Below are 19,218 nucleotides of genomic sequence, written 5' to 3' on the forward strand. Positions count from 1 at the left end.
AATGTGTAGATTGAATTAGATTCTAATGTGTACACTGTACTTTAAAAATATTTCAGTTGTTATTAAACATCAAACTTCTTTTGCTCATTTTTCTTACTAAAATATCAGATGTTTCAAAAACAAAGCATAGTATAACAATGCAATCTCTGTGCTATTGATTCATTTTCAGCTTGATACAGCTTTGCATGAGTAGGTGGCAGAGCTGAGAAGAGAAGACAAGAATCCCATTGCCCTGACCAAGAGACTGAACTTTTGCACTATTCTTCAGGCTTTTTAATCGCTGTCAATTCTATTTTTTGCTATAATTTCATCTGCTTCGAGGTTGTTGTCATGTGTTCTTTTAAATTATGGGGCTGTGAGAAATTAGCTAGATAGAGGAATGCTTATCTTTGTATCTGAGTGTGCTGAACATGTCTCTAGATCAGTGGTGGGCAATCCTGCAGCCTGCGCCCACTTCCTGCAGCTCCCATTGGCTGGGAATGGTGAACCGCAGCCACTGGGAGCTGCAGGTGGCCATGCAAATGTAAACAAACTGTCTGGCAGCCCACCAGCAGATTACCCTGATGGGCCCTGTACGCCCCGCGTATTTTAGAATAACCTTTTTTGCTCTGAGTGTGGTGAAGAATGTAGCACAGATGAGTTCAAATTGCATTTCAGAAGCTTTGCTACATGTTAAATTCACAGAAAGGACTCCCGCAAAAGCAATTTATTTTCAAGCAATTCCCCCTGCTGCTCAGAATGGTACACAAATGGCTAATTGCTGAGAGTTGCACATGTGCTTAAGACTGTTTTTGTTGTTTGTTTTAGACTGTTTAAAAAGTTGTACCTCACAATGGATTGTAAATACTGAGATGTTTAAGATCTCAATTCAAATACTGCTGGTTGAAGAGTAATAAACTCCTAATCTCTCAAGTAACTTTAAGGGAATTTAGCCTTCGTTAAAAATGTCTGAGCCTGAAGGATTTTTTCATAGATCAGTGGATACACAGCAGTAGCACAAAGTTGCTCAGGATTGCACTGGCTGATTTGTGCCGATCCTGACCTGCACAGACCATCCCAAGGGGTCTGTCCCTGAGCATAAGGGGACAATTCAATTTCCATGCTTTGGCAATTCCTGCTGCAGCTACCAAGGAAGATACAAATTAACTTCCATTGAGATGGTGAATGACTGCCCATTAGAACTGAGGGTTTTTTTTTTCTTTTTTAAAAAAAGAATACCATTTCGGGGGCCTATTCCAGAGAGAAACTAGAACTATTTTCTCTCTACCACCCAGTCTTTTCCATATACAGACGTCCTGCTTCTTAAAGACTCACTACAGGTTAAAAATCATAGCGTTACAAAAATTCCTTCTGTTACTAGCATCACAGTGGGTTATTATAACCAAATATTTTAAAATAAAGTTTCGCTTTTTTTCAACTGTTTTCCTTTGCACTTATTTTGGTTTGGGCAGTGAAAATAGACTATTCGGTTTCATTATTTCTGGTTCTCATGCACTTATGCACAATACTTCACTTTCAGTTATAATAACATTGCTGATAATTAAATCCCAAGGGATAACAGAAGTGATGTTCTTAACAAAACGCATGGAACTATTTCAGATTTTGTTCAATGCCACCACAGAAATACTTTTCTGAATCTGAGAGAGAAAGGGAAGAATTTTAGCCACATGCCTTCTCAATAGTGATTCTGTGACGATTATTGCACTAATTGGCATTATTAGTTTGTAAAAGGCTCTTTAAAATGTAAATATAGTCAGATAGTACTGACTGTTGTACAGAAATCATGCAGCCTTTGACTGACTGAAAAAATGAAGTGTCCTTACTTTTCCTCCAACATCCGTTTTCTTAAACTATGTTTTGCTCCATTTAAGAACTGGTAAGGATGTTATTTTGTCAAGTAAATTTCTTTCTGGGCTATTTTAATAGTATGCTTCCTCTTTTCTAGTATATTGAAGAAAACTTAAGTGTCATGTCAGTGGGGTTCTTGTTCAATGGTCCTGATGATGCTGTTATCTGGAGAGGACCCAAAAAAGATGGTCTGTAGCTTAAGTATTTTCATTGTTGTTGATTGTTGCATCGGGGAGCATAAACTATTGCAATGTAGACAGGGCTTCCTTTTTTCCATATAAAACGTAGTTTGCTGGAAAAGCAGTTATTCTTAGCATTTCCTTTCACTATAGGATGGTTCTTATATTGAGTTAAAATATAGAGAAATTTGAGTAGAATGCTCTGTTGGAAGTATAACTTAAGGTGCAGATCTTTCTGAACAGTGACTCTGTACTGATATTGTGAGAATCCAGGATTGTTGTATCCAAAACCTTCTACATTTAAAATGATCAGCTGAAAAGATGGTGATTTCTAAGTATTAGCCTTGCAAATGATGGGATCTGAGAGTAAAACTGAATTCTTTACTTTATAGCATCACTACCAGTAATGAAACTTCTGCAGGCAAAATTATGGCTTCAGTGGTATCTTTTATCACTTGCCATAGATGGAGTTTTACAGATGTAACTGATTGGAACTTGCTAAATAATTCTGATATATATGAAGTAATAGAATCCACCTCACTCATCTGTGATGGCTCTGCACTGTTAACAGGAGTAAAAATATATATTTGCTGAAGTCAGACACAGAGCAGGTATTTTGAGTGAGACGGTGCCATTTTACATACTCTCCTTGCGGAATAGATCCATGCTTTTAATGTTGAGTGTGGCTGCAGTCATATTTCGGGTAATTCATAGATTCATAGATTCTAGGACTGGAAGGGACCTCGAGAGGTCACTGAGTCCAGTCCCCTGCCCTCGTGGCAGGACTGAACACTGTCTAGACCATCCCTGATAGACATTTATCTAACCTACTGTTAAATATCTCCAGAGATGGAGATTCCACAACCTCCCTACGCAATTTATTCCAATGTTTAACCACCCTGACAGTTAGGAACGTTTTCTTAATGTCCAACCTAAACCTCCCTTGCTGCAGTTTAAGCCCATTGCTTCTTGTCTTATCCTTAGAGGACCTTTCCAGCAGGATTGGGAACCATTAATAACTACTCTCTGAGTATGGTTATCCAGCCAGTTATGCACCCACCTTATAGTAGACCCATCTAAATTTATTTGCCTAGTTTATCGATAAGAATATCATGCAAGACTGTATCAAATGCTTTACTAAAGTCTAGGTATACCACATCCACCGCTTCTCCCTTATCCACAAGACTCGTTATCCTATCAAAGAAAGCTATCAGATTGGTTTGACATGATTTGTTCTTTACAAATCCATGCTGGCTATTCCCTATCACCTTACCGCCTTCCAAGTGTTTGCAGATGATTTCCTTAATTACTTGCTCCATTATCTTCCCTGGCACAGAAGTTAAACTAACTGGTCTGTAGTTTTCTGGGTTGTTTTTATTTCCCTTTCTATAGATGGGTACTATATTTGCCCTTTTCCAGTCTTCTGGAATCTCTCCCGTCTCCCATGATTTTCCAAAGATAATAGCTAGAGGATCAGATACCTCCTCTATTAGCTCCTTGAGTATTCTAAGATGCATTTCATCAGGCCCTGGTGACTTGCAGGCATCTAACTTTTCTAAGTGATTTTTAACTTGTTCTTTTTTTATTTTATCTTCTAAACCTACCCCCTTCCCATTAGCTTTCACTATGTTAGGCATTCCTTCAGACTTCTCGGTGAAGACCGAAACAAAGAAGTCATTAAGCATCTCTGCCATTTTCAAATTTCCTGTTACTGTTTCTCCCCCCTCACTGAGCAGTGGGCCTACCCTGTCTTTGGTCTTCCTCTTGCTTCTAATGTATTGATAAAAATTCTTCTTGTTTCCCTTTATTCCCGTAGCTAGTTTGAGCTCATTTTGTGCCTTTGCCTTTCTAATCTTGCCCCTGCATTCCTGTGTTGTTTGCCTATATTCATCCTTTGTAATCTGTCCTAGTTTCCATTTTTTATATGACTCCTTTTTATTTTTGTGGAAGCAGAGAAAGAACTGACAGGAAGGGGATGCAATGCATGACAGTTCGTTAGCAAGAGTTAGGCTAACTGTAACCCTGATAACGCGAGATTTGTAGAAGCGAGGATTGTGTGAGGCGGGTAAGAAAGAACTGTGTAAGAAGTCATTATGACCTGGTATAGATAAGGTGTAGAAGACCTTGTGTAGATAAGGTATAGAAAATATTGTATGTTGGCAAGAGTCAAAACAAGTGAAGAAATGAGATATCAAGATGGCCTATGTATAAACAAAATGCAACTGTTGCTCATTATTGTCTGTAACAAAAGGTATAAATGCTTGCTGTAATTGTTTACCTGTTGAGAGACCTGCTTAGCTCTCTCCCTCTGCGCAATTGTGAGAGTTAATAAAGCATCTGACTTGCTGTACCTAAACAAATAGTGAGAACTCTGTTTTTCTCCGACAATTTGGGGGCTCGTCCGGGATGGCAACGCCCGCAGAGGCACCGGCAGCTGCTACGGATCATGCAAGATCTCGTGGTTAAGCCAAGGTGGTCTTTTGCCACATTTTCTATCTTTCCTACCCAGCGGAATAGCTTGCTTTTGGGCCCTTAATAGTGTCCCTTTGAAAAACTGCCAACTCTCCTCAGTTGTTTTTCCCCTCAGTCTTGATTTCCATGGGACCTTACCTATCAGCTCTCTGAGCTTACCAAAATCGCCTTCCTGAAATCCACTGTCTCTGTTTTGCTGTACTCCCTTCTACCCTTCCTTAGAATTGCAAACTCTATGATTTCATGATCACTTTCACCCAAGTTGCCTTCTACTTTCAAATTCTCAAATTCTAATCTTTTAGCATAGAATAGATTCTCAAAGTGCCTTTCAGACTTTTTGAATAACAGACCAAATTCTCAATGTCTCACTCAAGCTTTTGGCTCCTTTAAGTTTACAGTGGAGAGTGAGGAAACTGTGCACACTTGCTATTTTCTAGCTTGTATGTTTCTAAATTTCAAATTTGTTATTCATCTTGCATCTGTTTTTAGGAATGATCAAACAATTTCTTTGTGATGTGCAGCAGGGTGAAATTGACTACTTTATTGTGGATACACCTCCAGGTACTTCAGATGAACATTTATCTATTGTGCATATCTAAGTTCTGCATACAAAGATGGAGCAGTTATAATCACTACCCCTCAGGTAAGAGAAGTACTGCTACAAATGTAATACCAGTTAAATCAAATCTTTGCTTTGGAACACTTATTAACTTTACAGAAATGACCATGTCAATCAACTGTAGCACAAAGGAATGTCTCTCCATGGAAGGAAATTATTTAACTCAGCCAATTGGCTTCAGAATCTTCTTCCTGCTGTTTGGGACCCATGTGCAGCATGATCCATTCATCACAACCAAAGGAAGGATAAAGAAAAATAGATCTGTGACTGGGTTTTTTATTTCAAAAGGGCTAACTTAAAAAAATTAAGGAAATTAGTTAGGGAAGTGGATTGGACTGAAGAACTTGGGGATCTAAAGGTGGAGGAGGCCTGGAATTACTTCAAGTCAAAGTTGCAGAAACTATCAGAAGCCTGCATTCCAGGAAAGGGGAAAAAATTCATAGGCAGGAGTTGTAGACCAAGCTGGATGAGCAAGCATCTCAGAGAGGCAATTAAGAAAAATCAGAAAGCCTACAAGGATGGAAGATGGGAGTGATCAGCAAGGAAAGCTACCTTATTGAGGTCAGAACATGTAGGGATAAAGTGAGAAAGGCCAAAAGCCATGTAGAGTTGGACCTTGCAAAGGGAATTAAAACCAATAGTAAAAGGTTCTATAGCCATATAAATAAGAAGAAAACAAAGAAAGAAGAAGTGGGACCGCTAAACACTGAGGATGGATTTGTTTCAGAGTAGCAGCCGTGTTAGTCTGTATCCGCAAAAAGAACAGGAGTACTTGTGGCACCTTAGAGACTAACAAATTTATTAGAGCATAAGCTTTCGTGGACTACAGCCCACTTCTTCGGATGCATATAGAATGGAACATATATTGAGGAGATATATATACACCCATACAGAGAGCATGAACAGGTGGGAGTTGTCTTACCAACTCTGAGAGGCCAATTAAGTAAGAGAAAAAAAAACTTTTGAAGTGATAATCAAGCTAGCCCAGTACAGACAGGTTGATAAGAAGTGTGAGAATACTTACAAGGGGAGATAGATTCAATGTTTGTAATGGCTCAGCCATTCCCAGTCCTTATTCAATCCTTTGTTGATTGTGTCTAGTTTGCATATCAATTCCAGCTCAGCAGTCTCTCGCTGGAGTCTGTTTTTGAAGTTTTTCTGTTGTAATATAGCCACCCGCAGGTCTGTCACTGAATGACCAGACAGGTTAAAGTGTTCTCCCACTGGTTTTTGAGTATTATGATTCCTGATGTCAGATTTGTGTCCATTAATTCTTTTGCGTAGAGACTGTCCGGTTTGGCCAATGTACATGGCAGAGGGGCATTGCTGGCACATGATGGCATATATCACATCAGCCATACCATCAGGGGCTCGTTCACCTGCACATCTACCAATGTGTATGTGTGTATATATATCTCCTCAATATATGTTCCATTCTATATGCATCCGAAGAAGTGGGCTGTAGTCCACGAAAGCTTATGCTCTAATAAATTTGTTAGTCTCTAAGGTGCCACAAGTACTCCTGTTCTGTTTACTGAAGATGGAGTGGAGGTTGAGGATAATCTAGGCATGACCCAATATCTAAACAAATACTTTGCCTCAGTCTTTAATGAGGAGCTTAGGGATAATGGTAGGATAACAAATGGGAATGAGGCTATGGAGGTAGATATTACCACATCCGAGGTAGAAGCCAAACTCGAACATCTTAATGGGACTAAATCGGGGGGCCCAGATAATCTTCATCCAAGAATATTAAAGGAACTGGCACATGAAATTGCAAGCCCATTAGCAAGAATTTTTAATGAATCTGTAAACTCAGGGGTTGTACCGTATGACTGGAGAATTGCTAACATAGTTCCTATCTTTAAGAAAGGGGAAAAAAGTGATCCTGGCAATTACAGGCCTGTTAGTTTGACATCTGTAGTATGCAAGGTCTTGGAAAACATTTTGAAGGAGAAAGTAGTTAAGGACATTTAGGTCAATGGTAATTGGGACAAATTACAACATGGTTTTACAAAAGGTAGATTGTGCCAAACCAATCCGATCTCCTTCTTTGAGAAGGTAACAGATTTTATAGACAAAGGAAGTGCAGTGGATCTAATTTACCTCAGTTTCAGTAAGGCATTTGATACGGTTCCACATGGGGAATTATTAGCTAAATTGGAAAAGATGGGGATCAGTATGAAAATTGAAAGGTGGATAAGGAACTGGTTAAAGGGGAGACTACAACGGGTTGTACTGAAAGGTGAACTGTCAGGCTGGAGGGAGGTTACTAGTGGAGTTCCTCAGGAATTGGATTTGGAACCAATCTTATTTAATCTTTTTATTACTGACCTTGGCACAAAAAGTGGGAATGTGCTAATAAAGTTTGTGGATGACACAAAGCTGAGAGGTATTGCCAATACAGAGAAGGACCAGGATATCAAACAGGAAGATGTGGATGACCTTGTAAACTGGAGTAATAGTAATAGGATGAAATTTAATAGTGAAAAGTGCAAGGTCATGCATGTAGGGATTAAGAACAAGAATTATTGTTATAAACTGGGGATGCATCAGTTGGAAGTAACAGAGAAGGAGAAGGACCTCGGAGTATTGGTTGATCACAGGATGACTATGAGTCGCCAATGTGATATTGCCATGAAAAAAGCTAATGCGGTCTTGGGATGCATCAGGCGAGGTATTTCCAGTAGACATAAGGAGGTGTTAGTACCGTTATACAAGGCACTGGTGAGACCTCATCTGGAATACTGTGTGCAGTTCTGGTCACCCATGTTTAAGAAGGATGAATTCAAACTGGAACAGGTACAGAGAAGGGCTACTAGGATGATCCAAGGAATGGAAAACCTGTCTTATGAAAGGAGACTCAAAGAGCTTGGCTTGTTTAGCCTAACCAAAAGAAGGCTGAGGGGAGATATTTATTCCTCTGATATATTTGTAGAGAGCAATCATACCAGGGAGGGAGAGGAATTATTTAAGCTCAGTACCAATGTGGACACAAGAATAAATGGATATAAACTGGCCATCAGAAAGTTTAGACTTGAAATTGGACGAAGGTTTCTAATCATCAGAGGAGTGAAGTTCTGGAACAGTCTTCCAAAGGGGGTAGTGGGGGCAAAAGACATATCTTGCTTCAAGACTAAGCTTGATAAGTTTATGGAGGGGATGGTATAATGGGGTAGCCTAATTTTGGCAATTAATTGGTTTTTGACTATTAGCGGTAAATATGCCCAGTGGCTTGTGATGGGATGGGATTTGAGTTACTACAGAGAATTCTTTCCTGGGTGTCTGGCTGGCAAGTCTTGCCCACATGCTCAGGGTTTAGCTGATTGCCATATTTGGGGTCAGGAAGGAATTTTCCTCCAGGGCAGATTGGCAGAGGCCCTGGGGGGTTTTCGTCTTCCTCTGCAGTGTGGGGCACAGGTCACTTGCTGGAAGAGTCTCTGCATCTTGAAGTCTTTAAACCATGATTTGAGGACTTCAATGGCTCAGACACAGGTTTGATACAGGAGTGGGTGGGTGAAATTCTGTAGCCTGCATTGTGCAGGAGGTCAGACTAGATGATCATAATGGTCCCTTCTGACCTTAAAGTCTATGATTCTATGAAATTATTGGATGCTGATCAGTAGAGATCAAATAATTTTCTCATTTAAATGACACTATGTTGAACTTGTATACAGCTCTATGGCATGTTACAGACTTCAGAGTCCTTTTTCCTTCAGGAACTTGCAATACTGTTGACTTACAGGTGGTGTTAGGAGGGAAGTAAGGAGTGATAACATTAAACAGCAGGCCAATACTAGTGATGTTGGGGTGGGGGAGAATTGTAGTGAGCTTTTTTTATTTTTATTTTTATTTTTTAAGGAAAGTAGAACCTCTATGGTTTAGTATACTTTTCCTTCTTGGGATGTGTATAATGTGTTTTGTTTTGTTTTTGTGTTTTTTGGGGAGATAGGGGGGAGGCGCTTTTTGTTTGAAGTCAGGCACCAGAGCTGAGATTAGTGGCAGAAGTCTAGCTAAATCAAAGGTACATTCTTGGTGGGTAATTTGAAGGAAGGGGAGAAGAGGCCAATTGTGCAGGAAGAGGCAGTTTTACAGGAGTAGGAGCAACAAGAAAATGTCCAGAGGCACAAGGGGCAGGAAACAAGTGGAATACTGAGTAGGGAGCAGAATGTAAATTATGTGGTAGGAGGGAGTAGAAGGAAATGAGGTCAGGCATGTGCATGAGAAGGGTGAGGATTAGGGAGTGATGTTAGAAAATTTACTTTGGAAAGAGTGAGTAAACCCGTTCCCACACATCTTCCTCAACACCTTCACCAGATTAGTTTGTTGATGTCTTTCTGTAAACTAATAGTAGATGCAAAAGTAATATTTGCATAATCCGTTCTATTTAAAAAATACTTGTCACTGAAGATAGGACCTGAATGCAGGCAATATGCATAAAGATGGTTGATCCCATGCCAGAATTGTTGGACAGATTTAAAGATGCTGGAAGCTAAGTTGGTTGAATAAGGATCTAAAAAGCTTGATAATCTTTGGTCAGTCTCAAAACAGAAGATACCTTAACTGAGTAAACCAGACAATAGGTTATATGTTTAATCTGATGGTGGAAAACATGCTCAGAATGTGAAGAGAAGTCAGCAAGAATTCAGTGAGTGCTCTTGTAACAGTAGCTTGAAAGATTTCTGGACTAGGAAAGCTTGCTTTGTAGGGGAAACTCATAGATGAAAAAAGTCCAGTACATGTGGACTGACAAAATAACACTTGCCTTTGATAGGAAATATCACTTCAAGATGTTTGAAAGGAGATCACCTTCTGTCACAAGGTGAAACTGCCAATCATAGGTGTTGTTGAAAATATGAGTGGCTTTGTATGCCCAAAATGTAAGGTAAGACTATCTAAAAATACTTTAACTCGTCTTAATATATGCACTCCAAATGTATGTATGTTTGGTGGTGACCATGAGGGAAGGGAAAGGATTTACTTATCATGCCACAAACTTGCTTGATCTCTTGAGTAAAGCCATTAATTAAAAAATCCTTTTTGGAGTAGTACCGGAAAAAATCCTGTTTCTGTTGGTGGAAACAGTATCAAGCTCCTTTATACAGGTACTGTTGTCCTTAGATAGTTACGAAACGTGCTTTCCTGAGACCAAGGACTAGTTTTGTAGCTTCTTTTAGGAGCCAGGACATTGTATAAAAATAGCAATTTTGAAATGGAGGCTTCAGCTACACAGCGGGATGTTACATGTTAGACATCTATATTTTAATGACAGACCTACTTTAAGATCTGTGTTTAACAACTCTATGTCTTAAATGCTCCTATTAAGAGGAGCCACTGGCTGGCATCTCTGAATCGATGATGTGGGATGTTACAGCTTCTGTGATGTAGGAAACTTCTGAAGTGCTGTGTTTTCAAGCACTACTGCACTCTCCCTTCTTATTTAGTTTTGCTTCTAAAAGCTTACGCAAACATTTAGATGTTTCTGCATTACTATCCATTTCCTTGAGATGTTGAACTCCTGATAACCCTAATACATAAGTGAGCTACACGGACTGCTTTTGCTTCAGAACTTTCTTGTTATTTTCAACATGTGAAAGTACAAACTGGAAGCATTGTGGAATGGGGTATAGCTACACTGTTACCTTAATCATTTTCTAAAAACATTCCCATGCCTGATTATGTTTATCATGACTGGCACATACAGAGTCTGAGGATTGGGCTTGGAAGGGAACAACATGACAAAGGACATGTTACTGACCCAGTTAGAGAAGAACTGAAGGACAGTAGTGCATTAGTCTGCATGTTTTTGGTCTTGGGAATGTGGGTCCATGGGTTTCAGGTAAGTTCCTTGGCATCAACCTATTACCCATTGGAACACATCCTCAAAGCAATATGAGTGCTTGAAAATCAGACATAATTGTCAGTCTCTGTTCAGGAGTCCCAGGTCTTGGAAAGAATTAGGTTTTTGCAGGTCAGAATTAAAGAATATTGACAGCTTTTGGCTGGCCACACTGTCTGCTTTCAAATCCCTCACTCTTGTAAATTTAAATTCTAACCCACAATTTTAAAATTAGGATTGTGTATATACCACAATAAATATCTTGGAGGAATAGTAACCTAAAGTAGACGAAAAGAGGAAAAATGTATTGGAAATGATACTTGTGATTTATATATGCACCTAAAATGCTCTTAATGGGCAGAAATGATTTGTACGAAAGCTTAGGACAAATGTTTTAATTGTGTAGACCTCCAATGTACTTAGTGATAGTATACCAGCAAACTACCATACACAGCCTTCAGAAGCCCACAATTTATGGTCCTGTTTTAATTGGGATTTCAATAAGTGATGTTTTGGAAAATACCACTAAACAAAGCTGAAGAAATGTCGTTCTCAAAATGATTTTTTCTGGAGTTGTCTTGTATTACTTGTCCTTTTTTTTAATATTACAGATTGAATCTCAAATCTTTCTGCCAACAACTGGAGGAACAGAGAAGATGGGCCAAAATTTAAATATTTCTCTCCTTGGTAAAGTGCTCCTAGATCCTCAAATAGGGAAGCTTGGCAAATTACATAATAATAAGCAGCAACGTGCTTGCCATTACTTTAGGGTTATTTTTGGCATATCAACTATGTGTTAGACTTATTCACTGTGATAAACACAAAATACAGTGTCCAATAGCTGATTCTTTTAGAATGAAAATTCTAGTAAATATAGTTTGTGGAACTGTGATAATATGGTTTGGTCTGAAATAAGTAAAATGATGAGAGAACTTCCTGCTTAGGTTTAAATAGTAATCATGTCAGCCTTTCACACTTATTAACATGACTAATTTAGAGTGTGCAATTTATTTGAAAAACCGCTCATTTACAAGAAGACTAAAATCTTGTAACATCAAGTTTTGATATAGTTAAAACTAGAGCTTCTATAACAACTGAAAAAATCCTAGTTGTATGAATTTAGTTGGATTTTTTCAGTGGATAATTAGATATATTAAAAGAAAAGAGCTAGTATGTAAAGAACCAAGTTACCAGTAGATAATATACACCAATCTACACTATCGAGTGCAAAGCAAGACCATCTTGGTGCTACTCTTCCATGGAATTAAGGAACAGCATCCCATGTAGATGGAAAGATGGTATAGACAGGGCATGTGCATAGACTTCTAAATCTAGGAAAACCTAGGCCCTCAATCTGAAAAACTATATTGTTCTGCTACTTAGTTCTAATAGCTATCTATAAAAAAAATAGCTACCATGCTTCATTTATATGTTACTGACACAGGAAGAACATAAGTCCTTGGTTCACTGGACTGGTACAGCAATTTTGGGGAGGTAAATTTCAGGCAATTTTTGTTTGTTTGTTTGTTTGTTTTCCTGCATCACAAGGGTTTTAACTTTTTTTTTTTCTTTTTTAGAGGGAAAAGTTGTGATAAAGGCCAATCCTTTTTGTCTGAAATACCTGAGTCCCCAGCTACTTCATCTTACAGGAATATCATCCAAAGTAAGTATGTCATGTTAAAAGACTGATCTGTGAATTACTTGTCTGAGCAATTAATTTCTAAAATGTGCTATGAAGGCATCAACAGCATAATTTTGGCAGAATGTACAGTATAAGAATCATGAAATTGCACCATTTGTTATCTCTTTATTTGTCTCAGAGAATTACTTCAGCCACTTATATTAATTCTGTTAAAATGATAGCTATTTAACTCCAGGTAACTAAAATAAATGTGTCTTCTGTGGCTTATTTTGACCTTCACTGAGTTCCAGCAAATACATCATGTACTCTTACTGACAAAATAAAATAGTTTTGCTTTCTATGAACAGGCATTTCTTAAATGGAATTTGGTAGCTTACCAGTGAATGAAGTTTTGAATATGTCACTCTTACACTTCTGGAAGAGCAAATGTACAAAATGCAGAAAGTATTCAAATAGCAGAAGAAAAATGGGTCTAAAAGGCATGTTGAGATATTCTTTAAACCAAATATAAGTTGTGACTTATGCCCACAGCAGGCAATAGATCCATACAGTGATCAACAATACCTAAAATAAGTTCACTACTACCTTGTTTTTGCCTCTTTGAAGGGATTCAAGAATATTGTGGCCTACACCACTCACGAGAAAAATTATCTAACCAAGGAACGGAATAAATGTACAGTTAATTATAGGAAAGCAACTATTGTGTCCTGAATTGATAAGAAGAATGTAAAGACTTGTATTCCTTTTCTGTATTGCAAATAAATAGCTTTCAAGTTAATGTCCTTGCTTTAATTTCCTGTTCTTGTTGTGTGCAATCACCATATTATTTGAACACCAGCTAGTCCATCTGCTGTCTCAAAGCTTTATTATAAGTTTATAGAAATAAGTCACTTACTGCATGTAGATTTCACCTCTGATGCACTATTTTGTGATACCTGAAATCTTGCATATGTCGTTAGTGAAATTAATCTCCAAAGATGTTCACATATAGACTTTATTCAGAAACTCTTATACATTAAATACATATTTTCATTGGAACATTTACCTGAGTCTCTTTTTTTAAATATTAGTACTTTCAAGCCTTCTTCATTTGAGGATTAATTGTAGTGTGCATTTCCATGCTGTGTTTCATTGGATAAGATCACTTGGACATCTTTTTCTTTGATTAGTAGAGTTCCATATTTAGAGTGCAGTCACTTAAATTTAGGATTGTCTCCTCTTTTTGATCAGAGTGTCTGGGAAAAGAAAAATAACTTTCAGCCTAGTAGGAACAAATTAATACCTTTTTTTTACTTAGACAAGTTAACATTAGTTTCCTTGTTTGTAATACAAGAAATTAGAGGGTAAATGTCAAGGGAAAATTAACTGCATTTGTTTTCAAATTTAAATCAATATAAACTTGACTGTGTGGTTGCATAACAGAATGAGTTGACTTGAGGGAGCTTCCTGCCTACTTGATTTATAGCAAGGAAATAAGTCAGTGTTCAGGCTTTAATTTATTTGTAGGAGTTTAATTCACTAGGTAATAAAGTGCTGTGTTGCCAGACATCTCTCTCAAATGTGCCTTTCCTCTGCTCTCCTCATCCAGAAGAAGAAAGAGGAGCGTCCATGTACCAGCAATGGAGATACAGGTGAGCAACCGTTTTCATGTTCTCTCCACAGGTACTAATGCAGAGAGTGGAGTAGATGATACATCTGAGGGAAGGGAGCAGAAGGAGAATCCATCGATTGGAAGGCATGAAATGCACTGTCCTAAGGATGGGGGTTTCACGGCCACCACTCCCAAGAGAAGGAGGAGGGTGGTGGTGGTCGGGGACTCCCTCCTCAGGGGGACTGAGTCATCTATCTGCCACCCTGACCGAGAAAACCGAGAGGTCTGCTGCTTGCCAGGAGCTAGGATTCACGATGTGATGGAGAGACTGCCAAGACTCATCAAGCCCTCGGATCGCTACCCCTTCCTGCTTCTCCATGTGGGCACCAATGATACTGCCAAGAATGACCTTGAGCAGATCACTGCAGACTACGTGGCTCTGGGAAGAAGGATAAAGGACTTCAGGGCACAAGTGGTGTTCTCGTCCATCCTCCCTGTGCAGGAAAAAGGCCTGGGTAGAGACCGTCGAATTGTGGAAGTCAACAAATGGCTACGCAGGTGGTGTTGGAGAGAAGGCTTCAGATTCTTCGACCATGGGATGGTGTTCCTAGAGGGAGGAGTGCTAGGCAGAGATGGGCTCCACCTAACGAAGAGAGGGAAGAACATCTTCGCAAGCAGGCTGGCTAACCTAGTGAGGAGGGCTTTAAACTAGGTTCACCGGGGGAAGGAGACCAAAGCCCTGAGGTAAGTGGGAAAATGGGATACTGGGAGGAAGCACGAGCAGGAGAGTGCAAGAGGGGAGGACTCTTGTCTTAGACTGAGAAAGCAGGACAATCAGCGAGTTATCTTAAGTGCCTATACACAAATGCAAGAAGCCTGGGAAACAAGCAGGGAGAACTGGAAGTCCTGGCACAGTCAAGGAAATATGAAGTCATTGGAATAACAGAGACTTGGTGGGATAACTCACATGACCGGAGTACTGTCATGGATGGATATAAACTGTTCAGGAAGGACAGGCAGGGCAGAAAAGGTGGGGGAGTTGCATTGTATGTAAGAGAGGAGTATGACTGCTCAGAGCTCTGGTATGAAACTGCAGAAAAACTGAGAGTCTCTGGATTAAGTTTAGAAGTGTGAGCAACAAGGGTGATGTTGTGGTGGGAGTCTGCTATAGACCACCAGACCAGGGGGATGAGGTGGACGAGGCTTTCTTCCGGCAAGCAGCAGAAGTTACTAGATCGCAGGCCCTGGTTCTCATGGGAGACTTTAATCACCCTGATATCTGCTGGGAGAGCAATACAGCGGTGCACAGACAATCCAGGAAGTTTTTGGAAAGTGTAGGGGACAATTTCCTGGTGCAAGTGCTGGAGGAACCAACTAGGGGCAGAGCTCTTCTAGACCTACTGCTCACAAACCGGGAAGAATTAGGGGAAGCAAAAGTGGATGGGAACCTGGGAGGCAGTGACCATGAGATGGTCAAGTTCAGGATCCTGACGCAAGGAAGAAAGGAGAGCAGCAGAATACAGACCCTGAACTTCAGAAAAGCAGACTTTGACTCCCTCAGGGAACTGATGGGCAGGATCCCCTGGGAGAATAACATGAGGGGGAAAGGAGTCCAGGAGAGCTGGCTGTATTTTAAAGAATCCTTATTGAGGTTGCAGGAAAAAAACATCCCGATGTGTGGAAAGAATAGTAAATATGGTAGGCGACCAGCTTGGCTAAACTGTGAAATCCTTGCTAATCTTAAACGCAAATAAGAAGCTTACAAGAAGTGGAAGATTGGACAAATGACCAGGGAGGAGTATAAAAATATTGCTCAGGCATGCAGGACTGAAATCAGGAAGGCCAAATCACACTTGGAGTTGCAGCTAGCAAGAGATATTAAGAGTAACAAGAAGGGTTTCTTCAGGTATGTTAGCAACAAGAAGAAAGTCAAGGAATGTGTGGGCCCCTTACTGAATGAGGAAGGCAACCTAGTGACAGAGGATGTGGAAAAAGCTAATGTACTCAATGCTTTTTTTGCCTCTGTCTTCACGAACAAGGTCAGCTCCCAGACTGCTGCTCTGGGCAGCACAGCCCTCTGTGGAGAAAGAAGTGGTTCGGGACTATTTAGAAAAACTGGACGAGCACAAGTCCATGGGGCCGGATGCGCTGCATCCGAGGATGCTAAAGGAGTTGGTGGATGTGATTGCAGAGCCACTGGCCGTTATCTTTGAAAACTCATGGCGATTGAGGGAGGTCCTGGATGACTGGAAAAAGGCTAATGTAGTGCCCATCTTTAAAAAAGGGAAGGAGGAGGATCCAGGGAACTACAGACCAGTCAGCCTCACCTCAGTCCCTGGAAAAATCATGGAGCAGATCCTCAAGGAATCAATTCTGATGCACTTAGAGGAGAGGAAAGTGATCAGGAACAGTCAGCATGGATTCACCAAGGGCAAGTCATGCCTGACTAACCTAATTGCCTTCTATGAGGAGATAACTGGGTCTGTGGATGAGGGGAAAGCAGTAGATGTGGTATTCCTTGACTTTAGCAAAGCTTTTGATATGGTCTCCCACAGTATTCTTGCCAGCAAGTTAAAGAAGTCTGGGCTGGATGAATGGACTATAAGGTAGATAGAAAGCTGACTAGATTGTCGGGCTCAACAGGTAGTGATCAACGGCTCCATGTCTAGTTGGCAGCCGGTTTCAAGCAGAGTGCCCCAAGGATCAGTCCTGGGGCCCGCTTTGTTCAATATCTTCATTAATGATCTGGAGGATGGCGTGGACTGCACTCTCAGCAAGTTTGCAGATGACACTAAACTTGGAGGAGTGGTAGATACACTGGAGGGTAGGGATAGGATACAGAGGGACCTAGACAAATTAGAGGATTGGGCCAAAAGAAACCTGATGAGGTTCAACAAGGACAAGTGCAAAGTCCTGCACTTAGGATGGAAGAATCCCATTCACTCTTACAGACTAGGGACCGAGTGGCTAGGCAGCAGTTCTGCAGAAAAGGATCTAGGGGTTACAGTGGACAAGAAGCTGGATATGAGTCAACAGTGTGCCCTTGTTGCCAAGAAGGCTAATGGCATTTTGGGCTGTATAAGTGGGGGCATTGCCAGCAGATCGAGGGACGTGATCGTTCCCCTCTATTCGACATTGTTGAGGCCTCACCTGGAGTACTGTGTCCAGTTTTGGGCCCCAGACTACAAGAAGGATGTGGAGAAATTGGAAACAGTCCAGTGGAGGGCAACAAAAATGATTAGGCGGCTGGAGCACATGACTTATGAGGAGAGGCTGAGGGAACTGGGATTGTTTAGTTTGCAGAAGAGAAGAATGAGGGGGGATTTGATAGTTACTTTCAACTACCTGAAAGAGGGTTCCAAAGAGGATGGACCTAGACTGTTCTTAGTGGTACCAGATGACAGAACAAGGAGTAATGGTCTCAAATTGCAGTGCGGGAGGTTACGGTTGGATATTAGGAAAAACTTTTTCACTAGGAGGGTGGTGAAGCACTGGAATGGGTTACCTAGGGAGGTGGTGGAATCTCCTTCCTTAGAGGTTTTAAAGGTCAGGCTTGACAAAGTCCTGGCTGGGATGATTTAGTTGGGAATTGGTCCTGCTTTGAGCAGGGGGTTGGACTAGATGACCCCGTGAGGTCCCTTCCAACCCTGATATTCTATGATCCCAATCTCCGATTCCAGACCTCCCTCCTTTATGCCAGAAATAAGCCCAAACTCTGAGAAATGAGTAGCACATACTGTAGGAAAACTGCAGTTGTCTTTTTTATTACACTTCTGAAATTATGCTGCCTGATCTATATAGTATGAATATCACAGAACTGAGTATTAGAAACACCCAGAGATCAGAAATCCTCTGGAGGATTCCCGATCTCTATCTTAATGTTTAAAATGACCCCAATCATTAACAAACAAACTCTGTATTAACTTCTCAAACAGAAGCAAGAAAATTATTTGCATGGTAGGATACTTTGGCCTGTTTTAAGTAAAAATTGAAATTTTCCTTCCTGAATACATTGCCTTTTTATCTTAAGGTGTTAGCTTATAACTGCAACAAAGGAACTCTGTCACTAAAAATCTGAGTTTGACATGTTTTGATCAAGCAATTCTTTATTCTTGTTCAGACAGGGTTCATGGTCTAGAATAGTGTTACTTAATAGATGTTGCCTTATTGCTTATCCATTTTTCCAATATCAGTCCTCAACTTACAGTCACCTAGTGGTTATGTATTTCCATATCCTTCAGGACATCCATACCCTGAATTTCTTCTTGTCTCTCCTGTAGAATGAACACATGAAATCCAAAGATGATGTTCTACTAACCTAACGCTGCTCCAGCATTAGTATCTAGAACATCTACTGCAATCATTCCTCAATCATTTTTGCTGCCACCTCTAATGTACTTTACAAAATCTTAATCTTAACTATTCCAAGGAGGTAATACATCAGCACAGAATGGGTTTTTTATAAAACACATTGTCTAATTGTCTTATACCTCAGGCATGCACACAAGACAATTTAGAAAAGTTACATGGTCACTTTTTCCACAATGTAGGGGGAAAATGGTGCTTATTTTCTTAAGCCACTCAATTCTGCATCTTTTGGGAAACTAGAAATTGATTTGTTAGTCTTTGCCATCCACATCCATAAAAGAAAAGAGTGTAGTAGCAGCAGCAAGATTTTTTTTGTACCATACCCCAAACCATGAACAGAACTCGAACAAATACCAGGACAATTTTATAGGCCCTTTTTACAGGCCACTTTTCAAGGAAAACCTTCATTTATTGCAAAGCAGTCCTTGTCAATGGGTCCTTTTGGCTTCTCAGGTCACACTTACTCTTTTGCAGTGCAGCAGTTAGACCATACAATTCCCAAACTGTTTTTTCAGATTAAACATTAATTTTGCATTTCAGAAAGAGAGACCACTAGCTTGAGACTTTAAAAGGGTTGACAGACTTTTGCGCTGATATTATTCGTGCACAGGAAATCTGTAGGTCCACTTAGATGTATATGTGATGAACACAACTAACTAT

At 40.1% G+C, this 19,218-nt stretch overlaps 2 protein-coding genes across 5 annotated transcripts in view; one reads left to right on the plus strand and one right to left on the minus strand.

Annotated features, from left to right (window-relative positions):
- The window catches only part of NUBP1 (NUBP iron-sulfur cluster assembly factor 1, cytosolic), a 61,637-nt gene extending 45,414 nt beyond the window's left edge, over window positions 1–16,223 (plus strand). Inside the window, exons 3-7 of one of the 2 annotated variants that reach the window (XM_054042099.1) lie at window positions 4,989–5,142; window positions 9,893–10,003; window positions 11,569–11,644; window positions 12,535–12,620; window positions 13,206–13,377. In XM_054042099.1, the coding sequence (XP_053898074.1) occupies window positions 9,974–10,003; window positions 11,569–11,644; window positions 12,535–12,620; window positions 13,206–13,310 (297 nt within the window). In that variant the 5' untranslated portion in view covers window positions 4,989–5,142; window positions 9,893–9,973 and the 3' untranslated portion in view covers window positions 13,311–13,377. Of the gene's footprint in view, window positions 1–4,988; window positions 5,143–9,892; window positions 10,004–11,568; window positions 11,645–12,305; window positions 12,621–13,205; window positions 13,378–14,187 lie in introns of those variants that run through there. The other variant, XM_054042098.1, reaches the window with a different exon arrangement.
- TVP23A (trans-golgi network vesicle protein 23 homolog A) overlaps window positions 13,578–19,218 on the minus strand; it is a 32,109-nt gene continuing 26,468 nt past the window's right edge. For 2 of the 3 annotated variants that reach the window (XM_054042100.1, XM_054042103.1), the window contains exons 7-8: window positions 18,396–18,464; window positions 13,578–13,834 (exon numbers count right to left, since the gene is read on the minus strand). In XM_054042100.1, coding sequence (XP_053898075.1) covers window positions 18,402–18,464 — 63 coding nt within the window. In that variant the 3' untranslated portion in view covers window positions 13,578–13,834; window positions 18,396–18,401. The remainder of the gene's footprint in view (window positions 13,835–18,395; window positions 18,465–19,218) is intronic. The other variant, XM_054042102.1, reaches the window with a different exon arrangement.

Source organism: Malaclemys terrapin, chromosome 10, assembly GCF_027887155.1.
Source record: "Malaclemys terrapin pileata isolate rMalTer1 chromosome 10, rMalTer1.hap1, whole genome shotgun sequence".
In the NCBI taxonomy this organism is placed as follows: Eukaryota; Metazoa; Chordata; order Testudines; family Emydidae; genus Malaclemys; species Malaclemys terrapin.